At 45.1% G+C, this 25,223-nt stretch overlaps 1 protein-coding gene across 2 annotated transcripts; it reads left to right on the top strand.

The window, feature by feature from the left end:
* Positions 1-1,574: 1,574 nt before the first annotated feature.
* On the top strand, positions 1,575-23,801 carry Phyh (phytanoyl-CoA 2-hydroxylase). Of its 2 annotated transcripts, XM_087896381.1 has the most exons (9): positions 1,576-1,729; positions 5,507-5,565; positions 8,045-8,155; positions 9,542-9,710; positions 10,637-10,718; positions 12,211-12,392; positions 17,518-17,667; positions 20,844-20,978; positions 23,353-23,801. In XM_087896381.1, exons 1-9 carry the CDS (start codon positions 1,655-1,657, stop codon positions 23,404-23,406), a joined length of 1,017 nt encoding a protein of 338 aa, XP_087752507.1. In that variant the 5' UTR covers positions 1,576-1,654; the 3' UTR covers positions 23,407-23,801. The 2 variants fall into 2 exon arrangements, with proteins under 2 accessions (XP_087752508.1, XP_087752507.1); XM_087896382.1 differs by lacking the exons at positions 10,637-10,718; positions 12,211-12,392 and having other exon boundaries at positions 1,575-1,729.
* Positions 23,802-25,223: the final 1,422 nt, after the last annotated feature.

A 25,223-nucleotide genomic window follows, 5' to 3' on the forward strand; every position in this document is an offset into this window, starting at 1 on the left:
TGCAAGAGAGTTTGAGGCTAGCTGGGCGGCCTAAGTCCCTGTCTGAAAAGGAAAAAAGAAAAGAAAGATGCTCATTACATGAATAAGGAGCTGTCTGTAATCAACTCGAAATCGAAGAATTCTGAGAGTAGATATGAATGCAGGCCAGGTGATCTGGTGGCAGGTTTCCCTTCTTTTGTTCGTTTTTTTTTTTTTTTTTTTTTTTGAAACAGGGTCAGGTTATGTAACTCATGTTGGTCTGGAGCCCCCTATGGTTAGGGAATTCACCCATCCTCAGAATAGCTTCTAAAGGCGACACCAACTGCAGGTTTTTCTTCCTTCTCCCTGCAGTTCCCACTTTACACCAGGTGAGGGCAGTAAGAACCCGATTTCCCAAGTGAAAAAACACAGCCAATCCCAAGTAAGCTTGTTTTTTACAGGACGCGGGGTCAGGTTTCAGCCAGTTCGGAATTAACAAAGGAATCAGCCGGCCAAGGGAGCTTCAGCAAACAGGAATCTTGTCCCAAAGGTCAAGGCCAAAGGGCAGGCTAATGCACCGGTCTCTGCCACCCGAAAACCGGAAGTAGCTCTGTGGCTACTTGTTTGTCTTTCCTGGACTATGACACTGCCACCAAATTATATTATGAAAGCATTTAAACAGCGTTTAACATGCGTGTGAAGAAGCAATCTATAAGGAACGCTCTACACTAAAGAAATCAGACAGATTGAGATTATGAGTAGCGGGTGAATTTCAAAGAGATTTTAGAAAAAGAGTTTTTAGCTATTTAAGATATTTTATGTAATAGTCGGGTGTTGGTGGTGCATGCCTTTAATCCCAGCACTTGGAAGGCAGAGGTAGTCAGATCTCTCAGTGAAACTGAGGCCAGCTTGGTCTACAAAGTGCCAGGACGGCTAGGAATGTTACCCAGAGAAACCCTGTCTCAAAACAAACAAAACAAAACAAAGAACATTAAATATTATACTGTACTAGGGGCTGGTGAAATAACACGGCTGTTTAAGGTAGCTTGCCGAACAACCCTGACCATTGAAGTTCTATCTCCTAAACCCACGTGGTGGAAGGAAGAGAATCAACTTCCCCACAGACTGTTCTCTGATCTCCACAAACAAGGATGCAAATATACACACATAAATAAATGTAACAATAGTAAGTTATACTAGACTGCGTGGATCTCCATACACTCTTAAAAGCTAACGGCCAAACTTTCTAATATCTGAGTATGAATTCACACTAAGTTAAATCTCTCTTTTGAATAGCACAGATTGTTTTTAATTTTTATTGGTTCGTTGTGGGAGGAATAGTCACATAAAGTGGTTGTACATAGATTAAAACTACGAATCTTGAAGTGTGGTTTAGAACTGCCTCGGGTCGTCGGGAGACCTCGCCCGAATCGCTAGGACCTCCGTGTTTCGGTGCCGCAGGAAGAATCCTTGCAGATTAGAACAAAAACCGCGGCGCACTGAGTGTGGACTCCCGGATGGTCTCGGGAATCTCCCTTGACCCCAGCACCCTCCCTTCCAGGAGGGCGTCAGAGGTGAGAGGTGTCGCTGCACCCAGCCCTCGCCGGGCCACCCCACCCCCCGCCCCCAGGAGGCGGGGCCTTGCGACCAGATAAGTGAGGCCCAGGCCCAGCAGCTTCGTCTGGTCACCTCCACCATGGACTTTCAGCGAGCAGGAGTCCGGCTGCAGATCGTTCTGGGACACCTCAACCGACCCTCGGCCCCGGCGATTGTATCCTTTGGGCTGCGGGGTGGGGCGGAAGAGGGTGTCAGGCTGGAAAGAGCGTCTCCACCTTGGTGGAGGCTCCAAGGACGCCAGAGAGTCACTGCACTGGCGACTCTTCTCTGTTCCCACTCTCCGGGGGAGCGGGGAGGAGGTTGCATTCCCGTGTTCGGTGACACCCTCCCCTCCTCCCCATCCCCAGAGGACCCTGGTCCGGGCGGCGGGTGTGTGAGATTTTGCCAGGCCTGGGTGACTGGTGCGCGTCCTCACATCATTCTTTGCCTGCTTAGCGCTGTGGTGGTTTCTTGCTTTGTGTAAAGCGAGAGGTGTAAAACTAGAGGTGGCGACGTCATTACAAAGAGGACTTTGCCACTTTCAGCTGCCTTGGCATTTTTCTGCCCTGTACTTCCCTACACCTAGAAACGCCGAGGACAGTTGCACTGTAAACAGAGGTGCTGAGCTGCGTGGCTGACGAAGGCAGGCAGAGGCAGGGATCGTCAGCGGTCACCAGGGAGGCACCAGTTGTCAAAAAGAGAAGGAGAGGGCGTGCAGGACTCTGCCCGGCAGGTAGAAGCCCCTCTCCACCTGCCCGGTTTCCACAGAGCTGTGAGCTACTGCCGGGTCCTAGTGCTGCAGGTCTCCGGAGTTCTGCACTGGTTCCCAGAATCTTCTCAACTTGCCTAGTTCCTTGATCTTAAGAAACGAGAGCTTAAGAGGATGTGTAAGGAAGGCAGAGAGATGCAGAAAGAGACCAGTAGTTCAGTCGATAAAGTGCTGGTTCAGCCAGCATTTAATAAGTGAGTTGAGGTGCCGAGTTTCATCCCCAAAACCCACTTTAAAAAAAATCCCAGACCTGGTGGTAAAATGCTTATGATCTGGAAAGTGCAGACCTGAGAATAGTTGAGGTTTGATGGGCAGCCAGACTACCCAATGGGTAAAAGTGAGAGACCATGTCTCAAAAGCAAAATAAAATAAACACTAAACCAAGGCTTGCAAGCAGGTGCGCGCGCGCGCACACACACACACACACACACACTATTAGCTGCTCAATTCAGGGTTCTCGCCTTGGAAACTGCTAAAATTAACCGTCTGGGATTTCCCCATAGGCAACCAGATTACACCAGTTCTGATTTCTTTTCTTCGGTACCGGGCATCTCTGAGACTGGTTGTCATAGCTGTTAATTTGACCTTCCCTAATTGCTGGGTGGCTGGGATTACAAGCAGCAGTGTGCCAGGCCTGTCACAAGTTTAAACTCTTGTCTGCAGGTTGGTAGAGACAGCCAGTACTCTCACATGATGCTGATGTAACCTCTCTTTACGTTGAGAAACTGATGGGGAGAGAATAGACATCCTGAGCACGGCATGGAAGTTGTTAGACCTGCGTGTTATGTGGGGGTGGAATGCCACAGTCTAATCTCTGTGTAGTGTTGACTGTCCTGGAACTCACTTTGTAAACCAGGCTGGTCTCAGACTCACAGAGATCCGCCTGCCTCCGCCTCCCAAGCGCTGGGATTAAAGGAGTGTGCCACCACCGCCGACTCGCAGTCTATTTCTTCTTGGCAATTGGTTGTAGGTTAAAATTTGAGAACTTCAGGTATACTGGCACTAGATATATTTGAACTAAAATTGGTGCTGTCTCTTGCTACTTTGATTGTTTGTTTTGAGACAGGATTTTACTATGTAGCTTTGGCTGGCTGGAACTTGCTATATAGACTACATTGGCCTAGAACTCACAGAGACCCTCCTGCCTATGCCTCTCAAGGGCTGGGATTAAAGGTGTGACCCACCAAGCTCGACTAGGTACTGAACTTTTAACTTGAGTCTGTTTTCAATTTAATTAGCCAGATGTGGCTAACAGCTGGTATTAGATATTGGACAGTGCTGGCCAAGAACCATAGTCAATATATTGCTTACATAGACTTCTGGAAATTGTGGCACTTTTCCCCCAGCCTTAATTTACTTCTAAGAAGTGTGGATTAGGGAAAATGGAATGTTCTGTATTTATATAATTGGAATTAAACTGTGGTCACGGCTTTTTGCGTCCACTTTTCACTTACTATACAGCGCAACGTCATTAAACATTTCTCCAAGAACAGGAACCCAACTGCAGAAACAGTGGTGAGGGGCCAAGAGACTGGGCTGGAGAGATGACGCGGTGGTTAAGAACACTGACTACTCTTCCTGATGGACCTGGGATCAGTTCCCAGCACCCACAGTGGCAGCTCACAGCGGTCTGTAAATTTGGTCCTAGGGGACCTGACACCCCCACACAGACATACTTGCAGGCAAAACACCAATGAACATAAAATAAAGATAATTTTAAAAAAGAAAAAAATTAGACCTTTAATCCTGACAGAAGCCAGCACCTGTTAACTCTATCTCAAAAAGTCCTAAAGTCAAAGGGTGGGGGAGGGAAAGGCTAACAAACAACCCAGGCATGGTAATGCCTACTTGTAACCCCAGTATTTGGAAGGTTAAGGCAGGAAGGAGGCTGAGGCCAGCTGACTATAAACCAACTTCCTGCTTTAATAAATGAACAAAACTAAATGATAAACATGTTTATGTGAGGTGACACTGTGGGGTTGGTTGTTGGCTTGAGGCAGGGTCTCACTACATACCCTTGACCAGCCTAAAACTCACTATGTAGACCAAACTGGTCTCAAACTCCTCAAAACCAGCCTCTGCCTCTGCCTCCCAGGTGCTGGAACTGAGATGTGTGCCCTCCTGTCTGGGTAGAAGTGACACTCTGAGAGCAGCCTTAAATGCTAAAGGAGGAGAAAAAAGGCTGTCACTAATCTGTAGACCCTGTGAAGTTAGATCTTACGAACGAATTTGTAGCCTTTTGTATTTGAAAATTTACTTGACTGTTTAGTATAGTTGGTTGTTTTTGCTCTTTTCCTCTTTTGACTTTTTGGGGGGTCCCACCACCGGCTCCCAAATAAATCACACACAGAGGTTTATTCTTATTTCTGAATGCCTGACTTTAGCCTGGCTTGTTTCTTGCCAGCTTTTCTTAAATTATCCCATCTATCTTTGGCCTCAGGACTTTTACCTTTCTCTGTTCCTCTGTACCTTTACTTTCCTTCTTACTCCATGTCTGGTTGTATGGTTGTGCCTGGGTGGCTGGGTGGTTGGCCCCTGAATCTTTCTCCTTCCTCTCCTGTTCCCAGAACCTTTTTTCCAGATTTTCTCCTCATATTTATCCCCTTTGCCTGCCAGCCCCGCCTACTCCTCTCTCCTGCCTCATTATTGGCCGTTCAGCTCTTGATTAGACCAGCAGGTATTTTAGGCAGGCACAGTAACACAGCTTCACAGAGTTAAACAAATGCAACATAAACAAAAGTAACACACCTTAAGGTAATATTCTACAGCAGTTTAGCTCATACTTTTGTGCCCTAATGACCGCCGTACTCTTAACCGTTTAGACTGAAGTCACCAAAGGCAAGTACCTAAGCCCACCCCTCTCTCCTGACTCCTACAGGGTGACCTTGGGGGTTTATTTGCTCAGTAGTTAGCGGAAGGAAATCCTGGGAATGGCTCTGAGGGAAGCTACAGGTAGAGACTGGGGGGTAAAGCCCTGGATGGGCTGTTCTCTTCTGAGTGGTAGTGATGTGGCCAAGCTGGGGTCAGACTTCCTGTCTTCAGACCCCACTGGAGGCTGTGGTGACAGTGACAGGGGCAGCCCAAGGACCAGTATTGCCTGTCCAGGGTTTCCCTGGAAACACGGCAGGCGGCTAGGGTTAGGCACCGAGCTTGGCTCCTTTGTTTTCCTTAATCCTTACCTAGGTAGCTCACCCTGTATCAGCGGCCACTTCCCCTGCCAATTGCTGTCCTCAGCGATTCCAGTAAGGAGATCTCATCTTAACCTGAAACCGTGCTATGTACTCATTCTGTCTAGTTTTCTGATAACTTGACATAGGATAGTCATCTAAGAATCTCAGTTGAGTAATGACTGCATAAGTTGGGCTGTTAGCAAGCCTGTAGAGTATTGTGTTAATTAGTGATTGATGTGGGTAGTGCCACCCCTGGTTTCTCTAAGAAAGTATGCTGAGGAAGCCATGCTGTGCAAGCCGTCACAAGCAGCACCCCTCCGTGGTCTCTGCTTCTGCCTCCAGGTTCCTGTCCTGTTTGAGGTTTGGCCCTGAGTTCCTTCCATAATGAACAGTGATGTGGAAGAGTAAACCAAATAAACCCTTTCCTCCCCAAGTTGCTTCTGGCCATGGTGTTTCAGCTCAGCAGTAGTAACCCTATCTAGGACAGTATGTAAACGTCTTTCTAGTGGTAGCTGGGACAGAACGCCCTCTGTACAACTAGGTAACATGCAGCACCCTGCCTTGCTAGAACTCACTATAGAAACACGTGGCTTTCAGAAAGCATTCTAAATGGTATAGCTTCAGGGAACTCTGGAGAGCCCAACTTAAATTTTCTTTGTGTATTCTAAAAAAAATATATAGAAAATACATAATCTAACCCCTGAAAAATACAAGCACTGCATGTCACATTTTTTAAAAAATATTTATTGATTTATTATGTATACAATATTCTGTCTGTGTGTATGTCTGCAGGCCAGAAGAGGGCACCAAACCCCATTACAGATGGTTGTGAGCCACCATGTGGTTGCTGGGAATTGAACTCAGGATCTTTGGAAGAGCAGGCAATGCTCTTAACCTCTGAGCCATCTCTCCAGCCCCGCATGTCACATTTAATTTAGCTTCTATTTTGGTTTTGTTGACACATTGGCTAGCATTTTGAGTCTGTGTGTGTGTGTGTGTGTGTGTGTGTGTGTGTGTGTGTGTGTGTGTAAGGTTATTTCTTTCTTTCTTTTGGGTTTTCAAGACAGGGTTTCTCTGTGTAACAGCCCTGGCTATCCTGGAACTCACACTCACTTTTTAGACCAGGCTGGCCTTGAACTTGCAGAGATCTGTCTGCCTCTGCCTCCCAAGTGCTGGGATTAAAGATGTGCACCACCGCCGCCTGGCCATAGGTTATTTATTTTTGTGAAGCAAGGTCTCACTGGGTAGGTCTTGAGCTTAAGATCTTCCTGCCTCAGCCTCCTGAACAGCCGAGATTACCATAACCAGAACTTGGCATGCGTGCTGCCTTGTTTTAAAAGGGGAAGTCCAACTCTCATAAACATCATGCATATAGCTGCAGTGCAAACCTTAAGGGGTGGGCTGGTTGATCTGGGTTTGTAAATTTATGATCTGTGTATGAGAGTTTTGTTACTTTGGTTGCTTCTGAGATTGCACTGACTAGACAGTTTAAAATGTGTGGCCTGGGTGTGGCGGTCCATGCATGGAATCCCAGACTTTACAAAAGCCAGCCTGTGCTGCAAAGTGAGACCCTGTCCTAAGATATATGTACTTTATTGTATCGATCCTCTGTTTGAAAGACAATTCTTATTCACTTAGGAAAAACTTAATATTCAGAATTTTGAATTAGGACTAAAAGGCAACCATTGTTTGAAAACAAAATTTCTTTCAACTACTCTGCCACTGAGTGACATCTCCATGCCCCCTCACCTCCTCTCCCCCCCCTTTCTTTCTCTGTGTGTTGTTTTATATGGCTTTAATCATATTCTATTATGGCAAGTGTGTCCACATTATTCTGCCATTCATTTTTAACATCTATTACATGGATATAATTCCTTGGTTAATATTTTTTCCAGTAATACTCATTTTTTGGTGACTATATGTAATGATTTGGTATTGGCGAATCAATCCCACACCAGTTATGTTTTAAGGGGTTATTTATTTTGGGGGGTAAAACTTACATACACCATAAACCGTCAGGAAGGGAGCCTAGTCGCAGGAGCCGGGAGCAGGAGCCAGGAGCAAGCACCGGAACCAAGAGGGCCTCATCCGGATATGTTTCTCTTTTTAAAAGAGAAATATACCACGCCCCAGTGGGCTGGTATTTCAGCAGCTATTGGCTGACGGAGCGGAAGTCGCTCCCCGCTGCACTGTGGGCTCGTATTTCAGCGACTATTGGTTGAGGCAGCGGAAGTTACTCCCACAACAATTTGGACTAACACTCTAACCTTTTCTAGGTTACTTTGTTAAAGCCATATAAATAGAAATATTGAATTTAAAAGTATGACTGTAGGCTGGGTGTGGTGGCACACACCCTTGGTCCCAGTACTCAGAAGGCAGAGGCACGCCGATCTCTGTGAGTTCAAGGGTAGCCTGATGTACCTAGCAAGTTCCAGGCTAGTCATAGTGCTATCTCCCCCTCACCCTGTGAATGTATTTCAGGTCATTGGTATACTATTAGCATGTAATTTAAAGTGGGAACTTACTTGGGTATTTTTTTCTTCTTCCTTAGGTATACTTTGGATAATAATGTCCTAAGCCTGGAGCAGAGACAATTTTATGAAGAAAATGGATTTCTTGTCATTAAAAAGCTAATATCTGATGAGGATATTGAACGTTTTCGGTATAATGCTGCTATTTATGATTTTGCAAAAAAAAAACAAACAAACAAACAAAAAAACCCCAAAAAACCCATGTATCACATGAATGTAATGGTAACACAAGTTAGATTAGTTCAGAGTTTGTTTGCGAGAGGAGTGTGTCTGGGAATTGATGGGTGCTAGTGCCAGCTCACACTAGTGGAGGTCAGAGGACCACCCTGCTGTCTGTTCTCTCCTTCCGCCTTGTTTGAGACGCCTTTTGTCTGCCATTACATTGTCACTGGCCTATGAGCTTCTGTAATTCTCCTGCCTCTGAGCAGAGAAGCCACCCAAGGAATACAGCTCCACAATACCGCGTCCACCTTCGTGTGGTTCTGCAGGGTCAAACTCACATTTGCGCGGGTGTTTTACTCACCGAGCCTCCTCCCCAGCCACGGGCAGATACTTTTTAAAGATGTGATTTGTTTGAGAGACTTCAGAAGTGTGAGTCCCGGAGCCAGGCTCTCTGGCTTGAGTCTTAGTCCTACCCCTAACGTGGTACGTTCTGTGGCAACACGCGTAGGCCTTGGTATCCCCACTTTTAAAATGGGGTATTTTGATCCTACTGGTGTCCTAGTACTGTTGTTGGAACAAGATGAAGTCAAGTAGATGGAGGGCACTGGGACCAGGGTTTGGCGCTCCAGAGTTGCTACATGGTGTTTGCTTTTCAAATATGTTTTCCGTTAGGGATGTTCAACCTGTAACAGCAAATAGATTTCATTACCAAGTCTAAAACCTCCTGGGTGGCGACGTGGTGCAATAGCTCAGATCCCACACGCAGCCTCATGTGAAAGGTCAAAGTCAAAATGCAGGTACACAAGAAACAGTACACAGAATGCCTGTGGGCCTGGGTGTAAGTTGTGGTGGAAACACAGGTGAGTTTTGTTATAAACCCGGATTCCAACTCCGGGATATCACATTGCACATATGTAAATATCCAAGTAGTTTGTAAAAATCTGAAATCCAAAGCACTTTGTTCCCAAGCATTTCAGGTAAGGGAGGGATGTGCAACCTCTGTTACTACAATGCCACCGTATCAAGAAACACTCCCCAGGCTAGGGAGATGGCTCAGTAGGTAAAGACCCGAGCTCTGAAAAGCCAGGAATGGCAGTACTGTAGGGGGAGGGAGCACTCAGTGGCCAACCAGTCTAGACACACACACACACACACACATACACACACACACACACACACAGTCTGCTGTGGGTGGGGTATTTTGAGGTAATGGTCCCAGGTAGAAGGCATTATCAATGAGCACCATTCTACTAGACCAGAGAGGTTGTCCCAGAGTCTGCAAACCTCTTAGCAGGGCGGGGTAGGCAGGTGCTCGGAGTCTACGTAATGATATTCTTTCTAAATCTCCTTTCTAGAGCTGAGTTCGAAAGGATCTGCAGGAAGGAGGTGGCCACACCAGGGATGATAGTAATGCGAGATGTGGCCATCGCGAAACTGGACTGTGAACTGAATGAGAAAGTGGTTTCAAAGGTCCAGGATTTCCAAGAAAACAAGGAGCTCTTTAGATACTGCTCCCTCCCCGAGGTGAGAGCCCGGCCTGCTTCCCCGCCTAGTGGCCAGACTACAAGTCAGCCTCTAACGTCTCTCTTCTCCGTTTACTCCATCAAGCACTTGCCCCTTACCTGTCGGCCTCATACCTGGTCTGCTCTACCCAGCCCCTGTCTACAGAGGGTGCTGGAGCTATGCTCTTCAGTGAAGGTGATTCTGCCCCACACTGGCTACTGACAACATCCGGAGACATGGACAGTTGTCATGATTGGGGTGGGGCGAGCTAATAGCTTCTACTGAGTAGAGGTCGCTGATGCTGCTAATGGGACCCAGAGATTCTATAATGCACAGAGGAGTCCCCATCCCAAATAAGGAACTATCTCACCCCAACTGCTCATGACATCATGGTTGAGAGACTTTCCTGTGGACTGTGTTGTGTATTGTTGTGAAAAACAAGAGACCTCATCGAAGACTCCGTAACCAGAATATCAGCAGTTACAAAGCTATTATTAATTAATTAATTAATTGTTATAACTCTGGACAGTAGAGGTATGAGATTAGGGTGTGTGTGTGTGTGTGTGTGTGTGTGTGTGTGTGTGTGTGTTGCTGATCCAGCTCAGGGCCTTGTATACCCTAGTCAAGTTGTTACCCCCTTTCAGGTTCTAAAATATCTAGAGTGCTTCACTGGACCCAATATGTGGCCACGCACACAATGCTGATAGACCCCTGAGCTGCCAGCCTGGCGTTTCTGTTGGCAATTTTGTTGTTGTTGTTGTTGTTTTAGATGGGGTCTTGCTCTGTCTAAAACTGACTCTGAAACTCAGGATCTCCCTGCCTCAGCCTCCCTGCCTGCTCTGCCATCTTGGTTCTTCTGTCGATCACTGTATGCTGTATCGTTTGCTTGAACTTCAGATTTCCTATGAAGTTATGTATTTTTTTTTTACTGCTTTTTTCCTCCTGAGGTTCTGAAATATGTGGAGTGTTTCACGGGACCCAATATCATGGCGATGCACACAATGCTGATTAACAAGCCTTCGGATACTGGTAAAGCACTCTTCTTTATCAGGGGCACACAAAAGTATTGCTAGATAAAGTGTGTAAAGCTGATGTTCAAACCCAGGTAATGTGTATACCTATCAAACTTTAGATGAGGGAAGGTGTAAACTTTTATTTAACTCTTAAAACAATTGCTATTAAACAACACTGAAGAGTGATGGTGATTTCAGATAGTGATGCAACAGCAGAACTCAGCAAGCAATGATTTGTATATCATAAACGCCTCCTAGTCAATGTGTCTAAACCTCTTCCTTCTTCTAGACAGAGCTTCTCTGTGTAGCCCAGACTATCCTGGAACTCACTCTTTAGACCAGGCTGGCCTTGAACTCTGAGACCCACCTGCCTGCTGCTCCTCCTGAGTGCTGGGATTAGAGGCGTGCGCCACCACTGCTCAGCATGTCTAAACTTTTTGTGTACATGTGCTTATGTGCACGAGACTATTTGCATGTTGACAATCTTAGTGTCCTCATGAATCCTGTCCATCTCCTTTCAGGGCAGTGTCTTTCATGAGCCTGTGGCTCTCCAATTAGGCTAGGCTAGATGGTCAGCGCTCACTGGGGAGCCTCCTGTTTCTGCCTCCCCAGTGCTGGGATTACGAGTATTCACTCTCATGCCTGGCACTTTTACACAGGTTCTGTCTTCGTGAGGGTTCCTATTTCTGTGATGAACACCGTGACCAAAGAAACATGGGGAGGAAAGGGTTTGTTTGGCTTCCACTTCCACATCACAGTTCATTATCACAGGAACAGATGGTTAGGGAACCAAGATCCAAGGGCAAAGCCATGGAAAGTGGCCATGTATTCCGTGGCAATAACTGGATACATGTTTGTCTCCCCGCCAACGACAACTTCTTAGAGAGCCTTCAAGCCTCCTCAAGGGGAACTGGAGCTTGGCTCCACAGAATTCTCCCTAATTGCATTAATCCAACTGTAGTAAGCTCCTTATTGAATGCTGCCCCTGTGAAAACCCCAGGCAACAAAGGGGTGAAGTGTGGCAGAGTTAATGAGGTGTGCATGGTAGAAGGATTGCTAACCTCCCCTCCAGAGGAACCCAGGCGCAGAGATGGGGCCTTACTGATGCTTCAATTGGTCGCTTATCTCTTAAGATTGACTTCCTATGGCACTGTTTCATTTGTTTGGATTTGGTTTTTTTTTTTTTTGATTTGGTTTTTTGAGACAGGGTTTCTCTGCATAGTCCTGGCTGTCCGGGAACTTGGTCTGTAGACCAGACTGGCCTCAAATTCATAGAGATCCATCTGCCTCTGCCTTCTGAATGCTGAGATTAAAGGTGTGCACTACCAGGGCCCAGGCATTTATTTGGTTCTGGTAGGTAGGTCAGTGTTCCAGGTTTTCAGGCAAATGACAAAATCCCAAGACGTCAGAGTTTTTGGTTTTTGAAGTTTTTTTGTTTGTTTGTTTTTTGTATGTTTGTTTTTGTTTTTTGTTTGTTTGTTTGTTTTTGACAATGGGTTCTGTTGCAGGCAAGAAGACGTCCCGGCACCCCTTGCACCAGGATCTACACTATTTCCCCTTCCGCCCCAGCGATCGCATTGTTTGTGCCTGGACTGCCATGGAGCACACTGACAGAAACAATGGTTGTCTGGTAGTGCTTCCCGGCTCCCACAAAGGCACTCTGAAGCCACATGGTTACCCCAAGTGGGAGGTAGGGCTGCATAACTGCTGCTTCTGTGTGTGTGTGTGTGTATGCAAGACATGTATGCACGACATGTATGCACATGCTGGCCAGAGGGCAGCCTTGGGTGTCATTTCTCAAGCACCTTCTATCTCTTGTTGTTTTTTTTTTTTTCTTTTGACAGGGTTTCTCTGTAGTTTTGGAGCCTGTCCTGGAACTAGTTCTTGTAGACCAGGCTGGCCTCAAACTCACAGAGATCCACCTGCCTCTGCCTCCTGAGTGCTAGGATTAAAGGCATGCACCACCACTGCCTGGTCTTCTCTCTGTTTTTTAAAGCAGGTCTCTCACCAGGTAGGCTAGCCTGGTTGGCCAGTGAGCCCCAGGATCAGCCAATCTCTTCCTCCTCAGCACTTAAGTGAACACTCTCACACCCAGGCTTTTCTTTCTTTTTAACATGTGTTCTGAGGACCAAGCCCTGGTCCTCATTCTGGACCAGCTGTCTCCTCAGCCCAGTGGCTGAGTCTTTCCAGAACCTTTTTGCTGTTTTTATTTCCATCTGTGAACACGAGGAGCCTGGGAAGGAGACTGTGTTTACTTTCATAGCAAATATTGTCTTGAGCTATATATACAGTTAGAATCAGAGTAAAATTGAGGATGTCAGGTAAAATAGCCAATGACAACTGTCCTTTCAACACGTATTTGAAAGCCAAGCCAATGTGGGGGACTTGGATCCCTGCTACATAAATTCTGTCGCAAACGCCAGTCATAAACATTTCAGCCCCAGACACATGTGATAAATGACAAAATAGTCTTACCAACTGATAATGGATCTCAGAGTGAAGAAGAGGGCCAGACTGTTACCTGCAATTGCAAAGACCAGCAGAGGCTAGAGCAGTGGTTCTTGACCTGTGGGTTGCGACCACTGAGAGGGGTCAGATACCCTTTTACATCCGGAAACACAGACATCTGGGTTATTAGTCATAACAGTAACAAAATAACAGTTATGAAGTAACAATGAAAATAATTTTATGTTGTGGGGTGTCACAACATGAGGAACTGTGTTAAAGGTTGCAGCACTAGCAAGGCTGAGAAAACTGGTGACTGAGTTGAGTATTGAAGGGCATGGTAGAGAAATTCCTTCTAGAAAAGAGGCATGAAGGTCAAAGGCAAGCACAGGCATGCTAAGGAGCGAGAAGAGCTGGGCACTCATGATGAAGATGGGTTGGGGGCTTCAGGACACTGAACGGCCTGGAAGGATCAGGTTAGAGAAGACATTCACTCCGCTGGCTCTAGTTTGCTTGAGGCGCCTGGACTTTCCTTTCTGTAGGCAACTGACAAAACTTTCATGTAAAGAAAGTTTATTATACTCTGTTTGGAGTATAATTGTCATACAATTAGCTGTATGTAGTTTCAGTATATAATGTGATCATCTTTGGCATGCACGCACATTGGTTACCATACTCAAGAGAGTCAAAGTCCCTTTAGCTTGGCGTGGTGGCACATGCCTGTAATCCTAGCACTTAGGGAACTGGGGTGGGAGGCTGGGAAGTTCCAGGACGGCCTAGGCAGCATTGTAAGAGCCTGTCTCAAAAAAAAAGAAGAAAGGAAGGAAAAGAAAAGCCCTCTTCACCTGTTATCAAAAACAGTCACTGAGCTGTTTTCCATTTTTACAGATTTGTCTGCATTTTCTAAAATGTTGTACTATTCACTCTTTTGTGTGGCTTCTTTTGCTTAGTGCACTTGAGATTCGTTGATGTGGTGTATGTCTTGATAGCTCAGTTCTTTGCACTGCCACATTTTATTTTGTTGCTTCATTACACCCTGGCTTCTTACCCATTCAGCTCTTGCTGTGGGAACCTGTTCTGCATCTATGAACGAGGAGCTCGAACCAGTTCTTCAAGAACTTTGGGATATGGTACAAGAGGCATTGAAATTTAGGAAGCCAGGGGCAGAGAACCAGGGGAGAAGCGCTCATTGCTTCAAATCTAAGGCCCAGAGACCCCCTGCGCTCTCAGACGAGGGTCAGGGTAGACAGCATATCAATGGTAAAAACAGGGAACTGAGCCTTTGGAGGAAATGGAGAATTTGTCTTAGGACAAAAAGCTTGGAAAGTCAGTTTCTGGTTTTAATTTTTGGCATGCTTGTTGTGTGCACCACAGCACACATGAGGAGGCAGAGGGCGCCTTGCGTGAATGTTCTCTTCCTTTACTTTGTAAGCCCTGGAGGGCAATCTTGGCAGCACCTACCTTTACCCTCTAAGCCATCAAGCTAGCCTAGGATGGTCGCTTTCTTAAAACAATATGGGGCATATTGTTATTATGTAACGGCATTTCAGTCTGTTCATGATGGTAAACCTGAAATTGTGAAATTCATCAATTTAGGGTTAGGTGGAGGCAGAGAGATGGATAAGTAGGTGAAAGTACTTGATGTACCCAATTAATCCCTGAACTTTACATGGTAGAGGGAGAGAAATAAATCCCATAAGTTGTCTGTGACTTCCACATGTGCTGTGACATGAACATCACCTCCTCACACAGTGAATATATATATATATATATGTATTATATATGTATATGTAAACATATATGTATGTTGTGTGCATATATATATTCTTTTAAGATTAAGTAAGGGTTGGTCTGTACCACTTTTTCTTTTTTTTTAAAGATTTATTTATTTATTATGTATACAGTGTTTTGTCTGCATGTGTGTCTACAGACCAGAAGAGGTCACCAGATCTTATTACAGATGGTTGTGAGCCACCGTGTGGTTGCTGGGAATTGAATTCAGGACCTCTGGAAGAATAGTTAGTGCTCTTAACCTCTGAGCCATCTCTCCAGCCCTGTACCACTTTTTCTTTTGGGTCACCAACCAGCTCCCAAATCATGATATAGAGATTTATTATTAGTTTTGACTGCTCAGCCTAGCTTAGCTTGTTTCTGGCTAGCTCTTTTAACTGGACCTGTTTATCTTTTGCCTCAGGGCTTATTACCTTTCTTCTCTATATTTTACTTCACTGCTTCTCTATGTCTGTTTGCCTGGCTTCTTGCCCTAGGCATGTCTCTCGTTCTCTCCTTCTCTCTCATTCCTCTTGTTCTTTTTTCTTCTCGTCTAGATTTCTCCTATTTATTCTCTCTGCCTGCCAACTCCACCTATCTTTTCTCCTGCCTAGCTATTGGTCATTCAGCTCTTTATTAGACCAATCAGGTACCTTAGGCAGGCACATTGAAATGAATACAACACATCTTTTCATAATTAAACAAATGCAGCATAAACAAAAGTAACACATCTGGACACACTTAAAGTAAGATTCTGCAGCATAAACAAATGTAAAACATCTTTGCCTAGTTAAAGTCATATTCTCCAATATTGGTCCAAGGCACAGGGCTAGCCTCTGGCTGACTTAACAAAAGGGAATGATCTGAAGGCTTCCCGAGCAGCAGCATTTCCAGGCTAGCTTAGGTTAGGGAAGGCCATACAGCTACTTTGCTGGGAGAAAAGGACCCTGGGTTCAAATTGCAAACAGTAGCTCATACGAAAATGTTTATTTCCCAAAAGGAATTTGGGATAGTCTTAGCAAGAATAGGGTGCTGGGGCTGGGAAGACAGCCCAGTCACTAAAATGCTTACCTTACAAGCATAATTCCCAGAACTAAAAAGAAAAGAAAAAAGAAAAAAAAAATCTGAGCATGGTGGGCATGCTTGAAATTTCTGCTGAGGTGGAGACAGGCTGATCCCTGGGGTTCACTGGCTAGCCTGGCTTCTTGGTGAGTTCCACGCCAGTGAGAGAGATTGTCTCAAAAAAAAAAACCAGGTATGAGTTTTTTACTCCTCCTCCCGGATATTTTGAGGTAGAGACTTATGCAAGCAACTCCAATTAAGTTCAGAAAGTCACACACAAAAACAAAGACTCAGTAAGTGCTCGAGTGCACTCTGGGGTGACATTGTCAAAGAGCAAAAAAATGAAACAATGTGTAAGGGAAACAGTAGCTGAGGGGCGACGCCTTGGGCTGATCTCCGCCTCTGTGCCTCCACCTCCCAAGTGCCAGGATTACAAGGATGTGCCATCACCCCGGCCGTTTGCTCTTTTCCGCTATTCTTGGCTTACTCTGGATGTGACATAAGTGTTTTGCACCACCCCCCCCCCCCCCACCAATTTGGAGAGAAGAATTAGCTTCCCCCAAGATACTCCAGACAAGGGGAAGGAGGCCGAAACATAGGAAAATCTGGATTAGGGGAATGCCATGCTATAAAAGAACATTACTGATTCAGGCTGGATAAGCCGAAGACAAGTGTGTTTGTCTATTATATCAGCCAGAGCTCTGTGGCGGAACTGAAACCATAGACTGGATGAATATTTTATATATACATGTAATTTATCAAATAAACTTACATTAAAATAGCAGCAACAGTTGTCCTTTGAGGCTGGGTGCTTCGGCGGTCAAAACAGTCCCACAATGGTGGTCTCACACTGGAGAGGCCAATAGTAGTTGCTGCGTCATTGACCAGACTAAATGTCTTGGCAGTCCGAGTCTGGTGTCCAAAAGTTAGCCGTTTTCTGGAGAGTCGTTGGTCCTTCGTCCATGGTAGAAGCCTGGAAACACTGGTTCTAATGTCGGCAAAGGAACAGCAGCAGCAGGGCAAGGGAAGATAAAGCTGGTCACCCTCTCTGTATCGACTGCTCCCCTACTCTGGGCAGGTTTCCTATATCAGTTAAGGCAATCAGGATAATTCTTCAGGCGAGGCTCCCTACCGTGGGGATTCTGAAAGGTGGCGAATTAACATTAACACAAGCGTCCACTCATGTTAACCACAAGAGGCAAAGCTAGGCTGAACCAGTTATAATTAATTAGCTGTAATTGCACATGTGTGGAGGTCAGAGACAAACTTTCGGGAGTCAGTTCTCGCCTTCCTCCCTGGGTTGTGGGTGTCTGGGTGTCAGTCTCTTGTGGCAAATACTTTTAACCAGCAAGCCATCTCACTAGCTTAACGTGGGACTTGTGAAATACAGACATCTGGGAAGATTCTGTATAGTAAAAAAAAAAAAGATATTGAGAGTCTAATTTGGACGCGCTGTTGTCTTGGAGGAAGTTCAAGGACTCTTGTTTCCCCTGATAGACCGATGGCGAAGTCTTGGTGTCTTCTCTTATGTGTTCTAGGGAGGGGTTAACAAGATGTACCACGGCATCCTGGACTACAAGCAGGACAACAACAGGGTGTATGTGGAGATGGAGAAGGGAGACACTGTTTTCTTTCATCCTCTGCTCATCCACGGATCTGGTCGCAACAAGACTCAAGGATTCCGCAAAGTATGTATTCAGATTGCTACATCTCCAAGATGAGAGGACTGGAGCAAAGATCTCAAGATACATTGCGATAGCAAAGAATGCAGGACTTTCCGCTAAGGGGCCAGTTCCTTTACCAGGATATACATATATATTCACTCTGTTAGGCTGCTAACCCTGTGGGCACTGAACCATAACCGTTCAGGGAATTACTTAAGAACAGAAGTAGCCGTTTGAGCACCCAGCTGCTGCTGAGGGTAAAAGCCATGGCTGAATTACTACAATAATATCTCTGGAATTCATTTTACTCATTCTAAGCACAACAGGAGGGAAGATTATAATACCTTTACTACCGAGGAAAAAGTATTGATTCAAAACAAAATTGAGTTCTGAACGGTGCACTCAGAAAACAGACTCAGTAGACACAGGTTTTTTCACTCCTGAGCTTCAGACTGTTTACAACTTAGTACTTTGTTGCCGATGTTAAAAAAGCTCCCCACAAATGCTGCCACTTCTCACTTCCACAAGTCCAGTAGATCTGATAGCCCCGAGAGAGCGCACTTCCTCATGGGAACATCAGCGCTCCTTTGGGACTAAGTGGGACTTTCTGGCTCATCACATGGTTCCCACCCATCCTTCCTGGTTCTTTGAACCCCAAGATAAGGCACCAAATGTATCTCCCACTCACTTATATTCCCACGAGGTTCTCTGGAGCTTGGGATTAGATTGAGGAGGTAGAGGTGCTGGCTTGGGACAAAATTTAAGGGACTGCCAAAAATTCAGCGGTCAAGCTAAATAATATTTTAATACATTAAAATTAAACAGCCATGTTTCTTATTATGTCAAAATTTAAAATGAGGCTGGTATGACCCACAGAGCTGTGCAAGTGTGGGGTGTAGGCATTGCTGCTATGGACCGGCTCAGGGGAGCCACTCAGATCGTAAGGGAATCAGGGTGAAGGCACAGGAGAAATCAGGATACGGCGAGGAAAGTGACACACAGACACTCTCAATGTTGAGACATGCTGTTGCGATTTTTTTACTTCAGTGCAGGATTATATATTTCTTTTTTACAATCAAAGAACTTGGCAAAGGCATACATCATCAAATCATAAAACAGAAAAGAACAGCATAAAACAGTTTACAAAAAGATGCTTTGACTTGAGTACAAGGACTTCTGCTCTCTCACACTTTACAAAACAAACTCTCTCCTCTTGCCTTCAAAGAGATCACTGCCCTTGAGCTAGACCATCTTTATCAGCTTGCAGGTGGCTGGTTGGTTTGAGCTAAGTGACCTTGTGTGCCTGGGTGAGAAAGAAAAAGGCTACTCTCTCCCTGGGAAAGCTTTCTGCTAGGAAATTTCTAATACATAGTCTTGAATTTCTCTGAAGTTAATTTTATATCACTAACTTCAACTCTCCTCCCTTCTCAATTCTCAGGCTCAGATATTGTCAGCTTAGGTTAGGTCTTTTTCTTCCCACAAGAAAGGTTTCATAGGCCTTCTATTTACAACTGTACATATTTCTCAGGCAAATGCCTAAAGCTTCTAAGGTTTTTCCTAGTAAAATTAACTCCTTTTGTTCCACATCATCAAGGAATTGTCCTAATGATGATTCTGGCAATTCTCAGAACTGGCTACTTTTTTAAGGTTTTAATTAATAGTGGAGCAGAATTCAAAAATGTCCTTAGCAGTCTTGTTTGTATCCACAACTGCCTGGAATAGTCTGATCTGTTAGCAATATGCAAGACTCACAAAGAACACACAGACAAGGGGAAAAGACAGACATATGGCTCCAAGGACAGCCAGGTCGATTCAGTACTAATGGCGACTCAGGTAGCATTACACCACGACTGATTGCCAAGGGACTGCCTGGAACACACAGCTCCGAGAAGCACGAATCCCAATCCTTCCGGCAATATTTGCCCATCCAGTCAGCATTTCTGCTACACTGGCGAGACAGCCGTGGATGTAGCACATTGCAATACAAATAAGTTTTGATATATACAGAACTTGCCCTTTTCTATATTTTTCTGGTGTCTCAAATAACCTAGAAAATACCCATCATTGTTTCATAATAAAATACATATGGAAAAGCACATTTTTCCTTTTGTCTTGGTCTCTGATGCTGCTTGATCTAGCACACAGGCTTACATAGGTGATGGAACATGAGACACCACTGTAGAATTCAGTATTTTGAGCAAAGTAGACAGTCCTTATGATGGATGTGGTCACTTCTAGAAATGAACTAGTGACAGAAAAGAGGCATTTTAGTGACTGCTTTGCAAGCTGGATTTGTTACAAATTTTTCTTGAATGGGTAGAAGAAAGTAGTTTCAGGCTTCCTTCAGGAGGAAGCAAGGTGTGTTCACGGATCTGACGTTCAATGCCCCTTCGGATTCGAGAGGGTGTGTATTCTTCTGGAGGGATTTTCAGTTGCCGTGTCTATTTCCACTGAAGTAACGACCCCTCTCCAATTCAACGGAGTAACAAAGTTGGCTGAGAAGAGGGTGAAGTCTGGTGTGTGTCGCACACTTGTAATTGCAGCACTCGGGAGGCTGATGCAGGGGGATCACATGTTCTGAGAACAGGGAGACAGTTTATGCAACACGGCAAGTTCCAGGCCAGCCTTAGCTACGTAGTGAACCCTACCCCAAAAGAAAAAATAGATGAGAAATAACAGCAGAATAGCATCCATTTAAGGACTCTAGGATATGGGAAATTTTAATTACCCAAAATATCGAAGATCTCTTAAGGGACTGGACTTCTTAAACATACCTTTAAAAAACAAGTATCACAGTTAATTAAAAAAAAATCTTTTGTGGGCCAGTGAGATGGTTCAGAAAATAAAGGCACTTACTCCCAAGCCTCAGGAGTAGAGTTCAGTCCCTGGGAGTGACAGGATAGGAGAGAACCAGCCCCCAAAGCCTGTCCTCTAACCTCCGTGTAGATACACATGCACACGCGTGCGCACACACACTCTTTAGATTTTTTTAAAAATCCTTTGTAATTTCTCAATTAGCCCTCAGCTTTGAAGGAGGGGCTAAGCTATACATGAGGAGACTGGTTTAGGATATGATAGGCCATTCTTCCAATTGAGAAATCAACGCCCAAGTGAATACCCCTGTCCTAGGAGGACTCTGCTGTTTTGGGGGCGTCCTGGGATTAATAGGCCTCCGTTATCAGACTGTCCTTTCTGCCCAGGCAATTTCCTGCCACTATGCCAGTTCTGACTGCCACTATATCGACGTGAAGGGCACCAGTCAAGAAAGCATCGAGGATGAAGTTAAAGAGTTAGCAGAGAGACACCACGGAGTCGATAGCAGCGTTAAACTTAAGGTATGTGTGTGACACCCCAAAGGAAACACTGGGGTTCCCTCTCTTCAGATTAACTGAAAGCATGCAGCTTCTGTTTGGTGCTCCCTTCAGAGCTGTTGCTGGGCCCCCCAAGAATGACAGGGCCTTTAGCTATGGATAGTCAGTGTTGACGCTGATCAGTCGATCCCAGCAATGGGCACATTCACCTTGGAAAGCTGGTTTGATTTTGTCTTCGCAAATGCAGGCTAGGGGCTCAAGGATACTGAGTTAGTGATAGTTAGTGCGCCATAAGTCACACAAATGCCATGCTCCCATGCTGTCTCCAGTCATCTGGAGTATCGTGACCCTACTTTAGAACCTACGAAGGTGAGAATGTGCAATCTGTATAATTACTAAATCTCAATAAGGAAATCACATTGAGCTGGGCGTTGATAGCACACACCTTTGATACCAACACTCGGGAGGCAGGGGCAGGCGGTTCTCTGTGAGTTCGAGGCCAGCCTGGTCTACAGAGTGAGTTCTAGGACAGCCAGGGCAAGCAAAAAAGGAAAGAAAGAAGAAGATAGACAGACAGACAGACAGACAGACAGACAGAAAGAAAGAAAGAACAAACTTTGGATAATTAAAGCAAAAGTAGCCATAAATGTGTCCCACATTTGAAAATGCTCTGATTTCACATTTGCAAGCCCTAAATTCTTCCCTTTCACCTCCCTCTGCCTCACACGGATCACTCAGACTTGGGTCTGACAAGAATGTCGTCAACGCTCCCCGTGTGAGGTTCCACATTTGTAGATTTGGTCAACTGAAATGCTGGAAAATATTAAAAGTAGTTAGGGTCTGGAGAAAGGTTCAGCAGCTAAGGATGAGAACTGCTTTTACGGAGAACTTAAGTTCAGCCCATTATGGGCTTCTAATGACCTCTGCCTGCAGTTTTAGGGGATCCAATCCCTCTGACCTTCTTATGCATTGCACTCACATGCACAGACTCATGCACAGACACCTACATCCTTAAAATAAATCAAAGCTTTAAAAACAGTATTTGATAAGGACCACATGTATACTGAACATATATGGACATTTTTATCATTCCCTTCTTAAGCAATAACATGTCGATTTACAGGACATTTACATTCTGTCGGGTAGTATGGGTAATCCAGAGATGGTATGTGCTATATGGTGGGATGTATATGGGCTCTATGCAAATACTGTACCATTTCATCCAAGGGACTTAGAATCCTGTGGATTACAGTATCCAAGGTGAGTTCTGTATGGTACATCAGGCTTCAGGTTGGTCAAGATTATGCTAAATGAGGCCTCAGATGTTGATTTTCATTACCTGATAAGATATAGTTTATCAGGTTTATTTAGAAGAATAAAGCCAGCTCCGAGCATGTGATCTTTTCTAAGAGATAAAAACACTTGTGTGCCACTTATGTCCCTCACTAAACTCCAACAGAGCAGACAGAATAGCTTCATGCCATTTCCTCAACATGCTGAAGGTTGATCTAAGTGGCAGAACTAGGTTTTCGAGCTGGACTAATTCATTCTTTCTATATACCTTATGGCTTGCTCAAAAAAATAAATCAGAAAATATAAATTGTATTATTAGAAGCTAGCTCTTATAATTGCAGTACTCAGGAGGCTAAGGCAAGAAAACTTTTGCAAGTTCAGAGCCAGTCTGTGCTACATGGTGGGTTCTAGGCTGACTTGGGCTACAGTGTGAGACTCTGTGTCAAAAATAAAAACTGCGCAAGCAAGATGACCCTGAAAGTAAAGGTGATTCCTCCAAGCCTGAGTTCACCTCCTGCCACCCATGTGGTAGAAGGCGAGAACCAGTTCCCACAAGTTGTCTTCTGCCCTCCACCTGTACTCTAACTCACACTCTCGTGTGCACATGTGCACACACACATGCACACACACATGCACATACACACAAGCGCAAATAAATAAATACCATAAGTAAAATGTAATAAAAAACAACAACAATGAAAAGGGGGTGGAACAAAATTTAAAACAAACTAGTAAGCCATGGCATCTTTTCCACTATTATAACCTAATCTTGAGTAGAATTTTCAAGACTTCAGGCAGATAATGTCAAGGACCAGCAGAAAGACAGTGAGCAGTTTTTACCATGGCCAAGTTGCAGCATCTGCCATTAGCACTTGTGTCAGATTAGTCCAAGAGGGTAGCTGGGAACCTATGGACCTAGTGTCATTAGCACTATTTCAGATACTGGTAGGTGAGGTGACTGGAGTCCCAGAATATGTTCTGTTTACTAATCAATACAACTATTAATATTTTCCCTGGTTAGTCATTTGTAGAGACTTGAACCCTTTTCTTCATGGAGAGTAGGCCAATGGGAGTGCTTCACATACTTTATTTGATATTATTTCAGGATATTTGGATGCTTCGAAGCCGATCTGTGAAAGGAGAAAGAATAAACCTTTGAAATAGCGCTTCGAGAGTGAGGTATGACGATGCGTGCTGCGTATAATCCCAACGTTCAAGAGAGTAAGACAGGAGCATCGTGAGTTCGAGTACAGCCTGGACTACATAGCAAGATACTGTCTCCTCCCCTTTCCCCATTTAAAAAAACAAAAAAAAAATAGCACTTCATTGTAATTCTTTTAATGGAAACATCAAAGCAAAGCAAGACCTCTAAGGAAAAAGTTTTCTTATTGAGATGACGTTATCTTTTCTACCACCTGTTTACAAAATCAAGACAATGTACTGGGGACTTAACTGCCCAGGTTTAATGATGTGACGCTGTTGCTTAATTGGCTGAAATTACTGTTTTAAGACAAACTAACTTGGGGTATAACTAATAAAGGTGACCGAGGATAATTGAAGCGTCTTTGGTCAATTTCTTTCATTCCGCAGGCTCTTTACCACGCAGAAATGATTTCTGGGACATTCAGGCTACATCCGGTTGTACATCCCTCCCCTCACGAACCCACCCCCTACCAGTTTCATGTCATGAGAGGCTTGTGTTCTAGTCTAGAACACATAGTGAATATTCACAGTGATGACGGGCAAAGGAGAGCAGCGTGGAGTCTACGAAGGCCGACCCTGGTTTTCTGACACATGCTTTCTTGCAAGGCTTCAACCCATGAAACACAGACGAGTCATCTCCCGTGATTTCCTTTGGTGCTGAGCAGGGAAGGCAAGAGTGTCTTGTCTGTGTCTGCTGTTGGGCGGGGCAGCTGAAAACCTTCAACCATATGAGGGAACCCTCCCTTTCCCACACAGGCCTTTTGATTCTGTTAGCGTTGGAGTTCGGACTTGGGGAGACTCCTGCAATCTATTTCCACACCAGCTGGAGGCAGCAGGGAGGTGTGTGCCTTCGTTTTCAAAGTTCTAGTGAGGGCTTTGGTGAGGAAAACACAGCAGGTTCCTTCCTGGATGTTATGTCGAGCACCAGTTTTCCTGAATTCGCTGTTTGGTGCTTATCAGTTTCTTTATCAAGACAACGCACGCCCTTTCAAGCCCCCTTCAGTGAACCCAGAACTTTGGGCGTGCTAGGCAAGTGCCCTTTTAATTTATTTTAGACAGGCCTTGCTGAGTTTCCCAGAAGGCTTGGAACCACGTAGCTCAGGCTGGCCTTGAACTTGAAATTCTCACACTTGCAGTGTGACTGTACCCAGAAAGCCGCCTCCCAGCCCCACATTTGCTTTGCTTCTTATTTCTTATACCTTACTTTCTGGCGCCGTGAGTGTCTCCTACTGCTCTGGGCTCTCCTGTGAAATCAACCACTTCTACAAGGAGCCTTGGCTCCTTCTTCTGGCCTATGGTATTAGAAACAAGACTCTAGGTGCTGGGTGCCCTATCTGGGTGTGGGTGCCCGATCTGGGTGTGGGTGTGCTCCTACTGCTCTGTGCTCACACTCTTCTGTGACAATCGTGCGCTTCAATGCTTTGACTCCCCTGCCGCAGCGCCTCTGGAGGGTGGCAGACACCTGGTCTCAGAGTGCCAGATCTAAACGTTTCTGTCTGTTCTTAGAGACCCCCCCCCCCCCAGTACCATCTGGTCCCGAAACTGCCAGGCTTTTATCTGTTCTCCTTGAAGGTGGTCATTTTCCCGGAACATGCTGTGTGGGATGGAGATGAAGGAACAGAACCTTCGCATTTGCTTGATTTCAACTGAACTACACAAATGTGTGACCTATTCGGAAACTAGAATGCACTGTAAACTGAAGCAATGAATAGGCAGAAAGGGACAGGGACCAGCTCTCAGAAATGTAAGCAAAAGCCGCAGTCCAGTAGGTCC

Source organism: Myodes glareolus, chromosome 14 (assembly GCF_982192425.1).
Source record: "Myodes glareolus chromosome 14, mMyoGla1.1, whole genome shotgun sequence".
Taxonomy (NCBI): Eukaryota; Metazoa; Chordata; class Mammalia; order Rodentia; family Cricetidae; genus Myodes; species Myodes glareolus.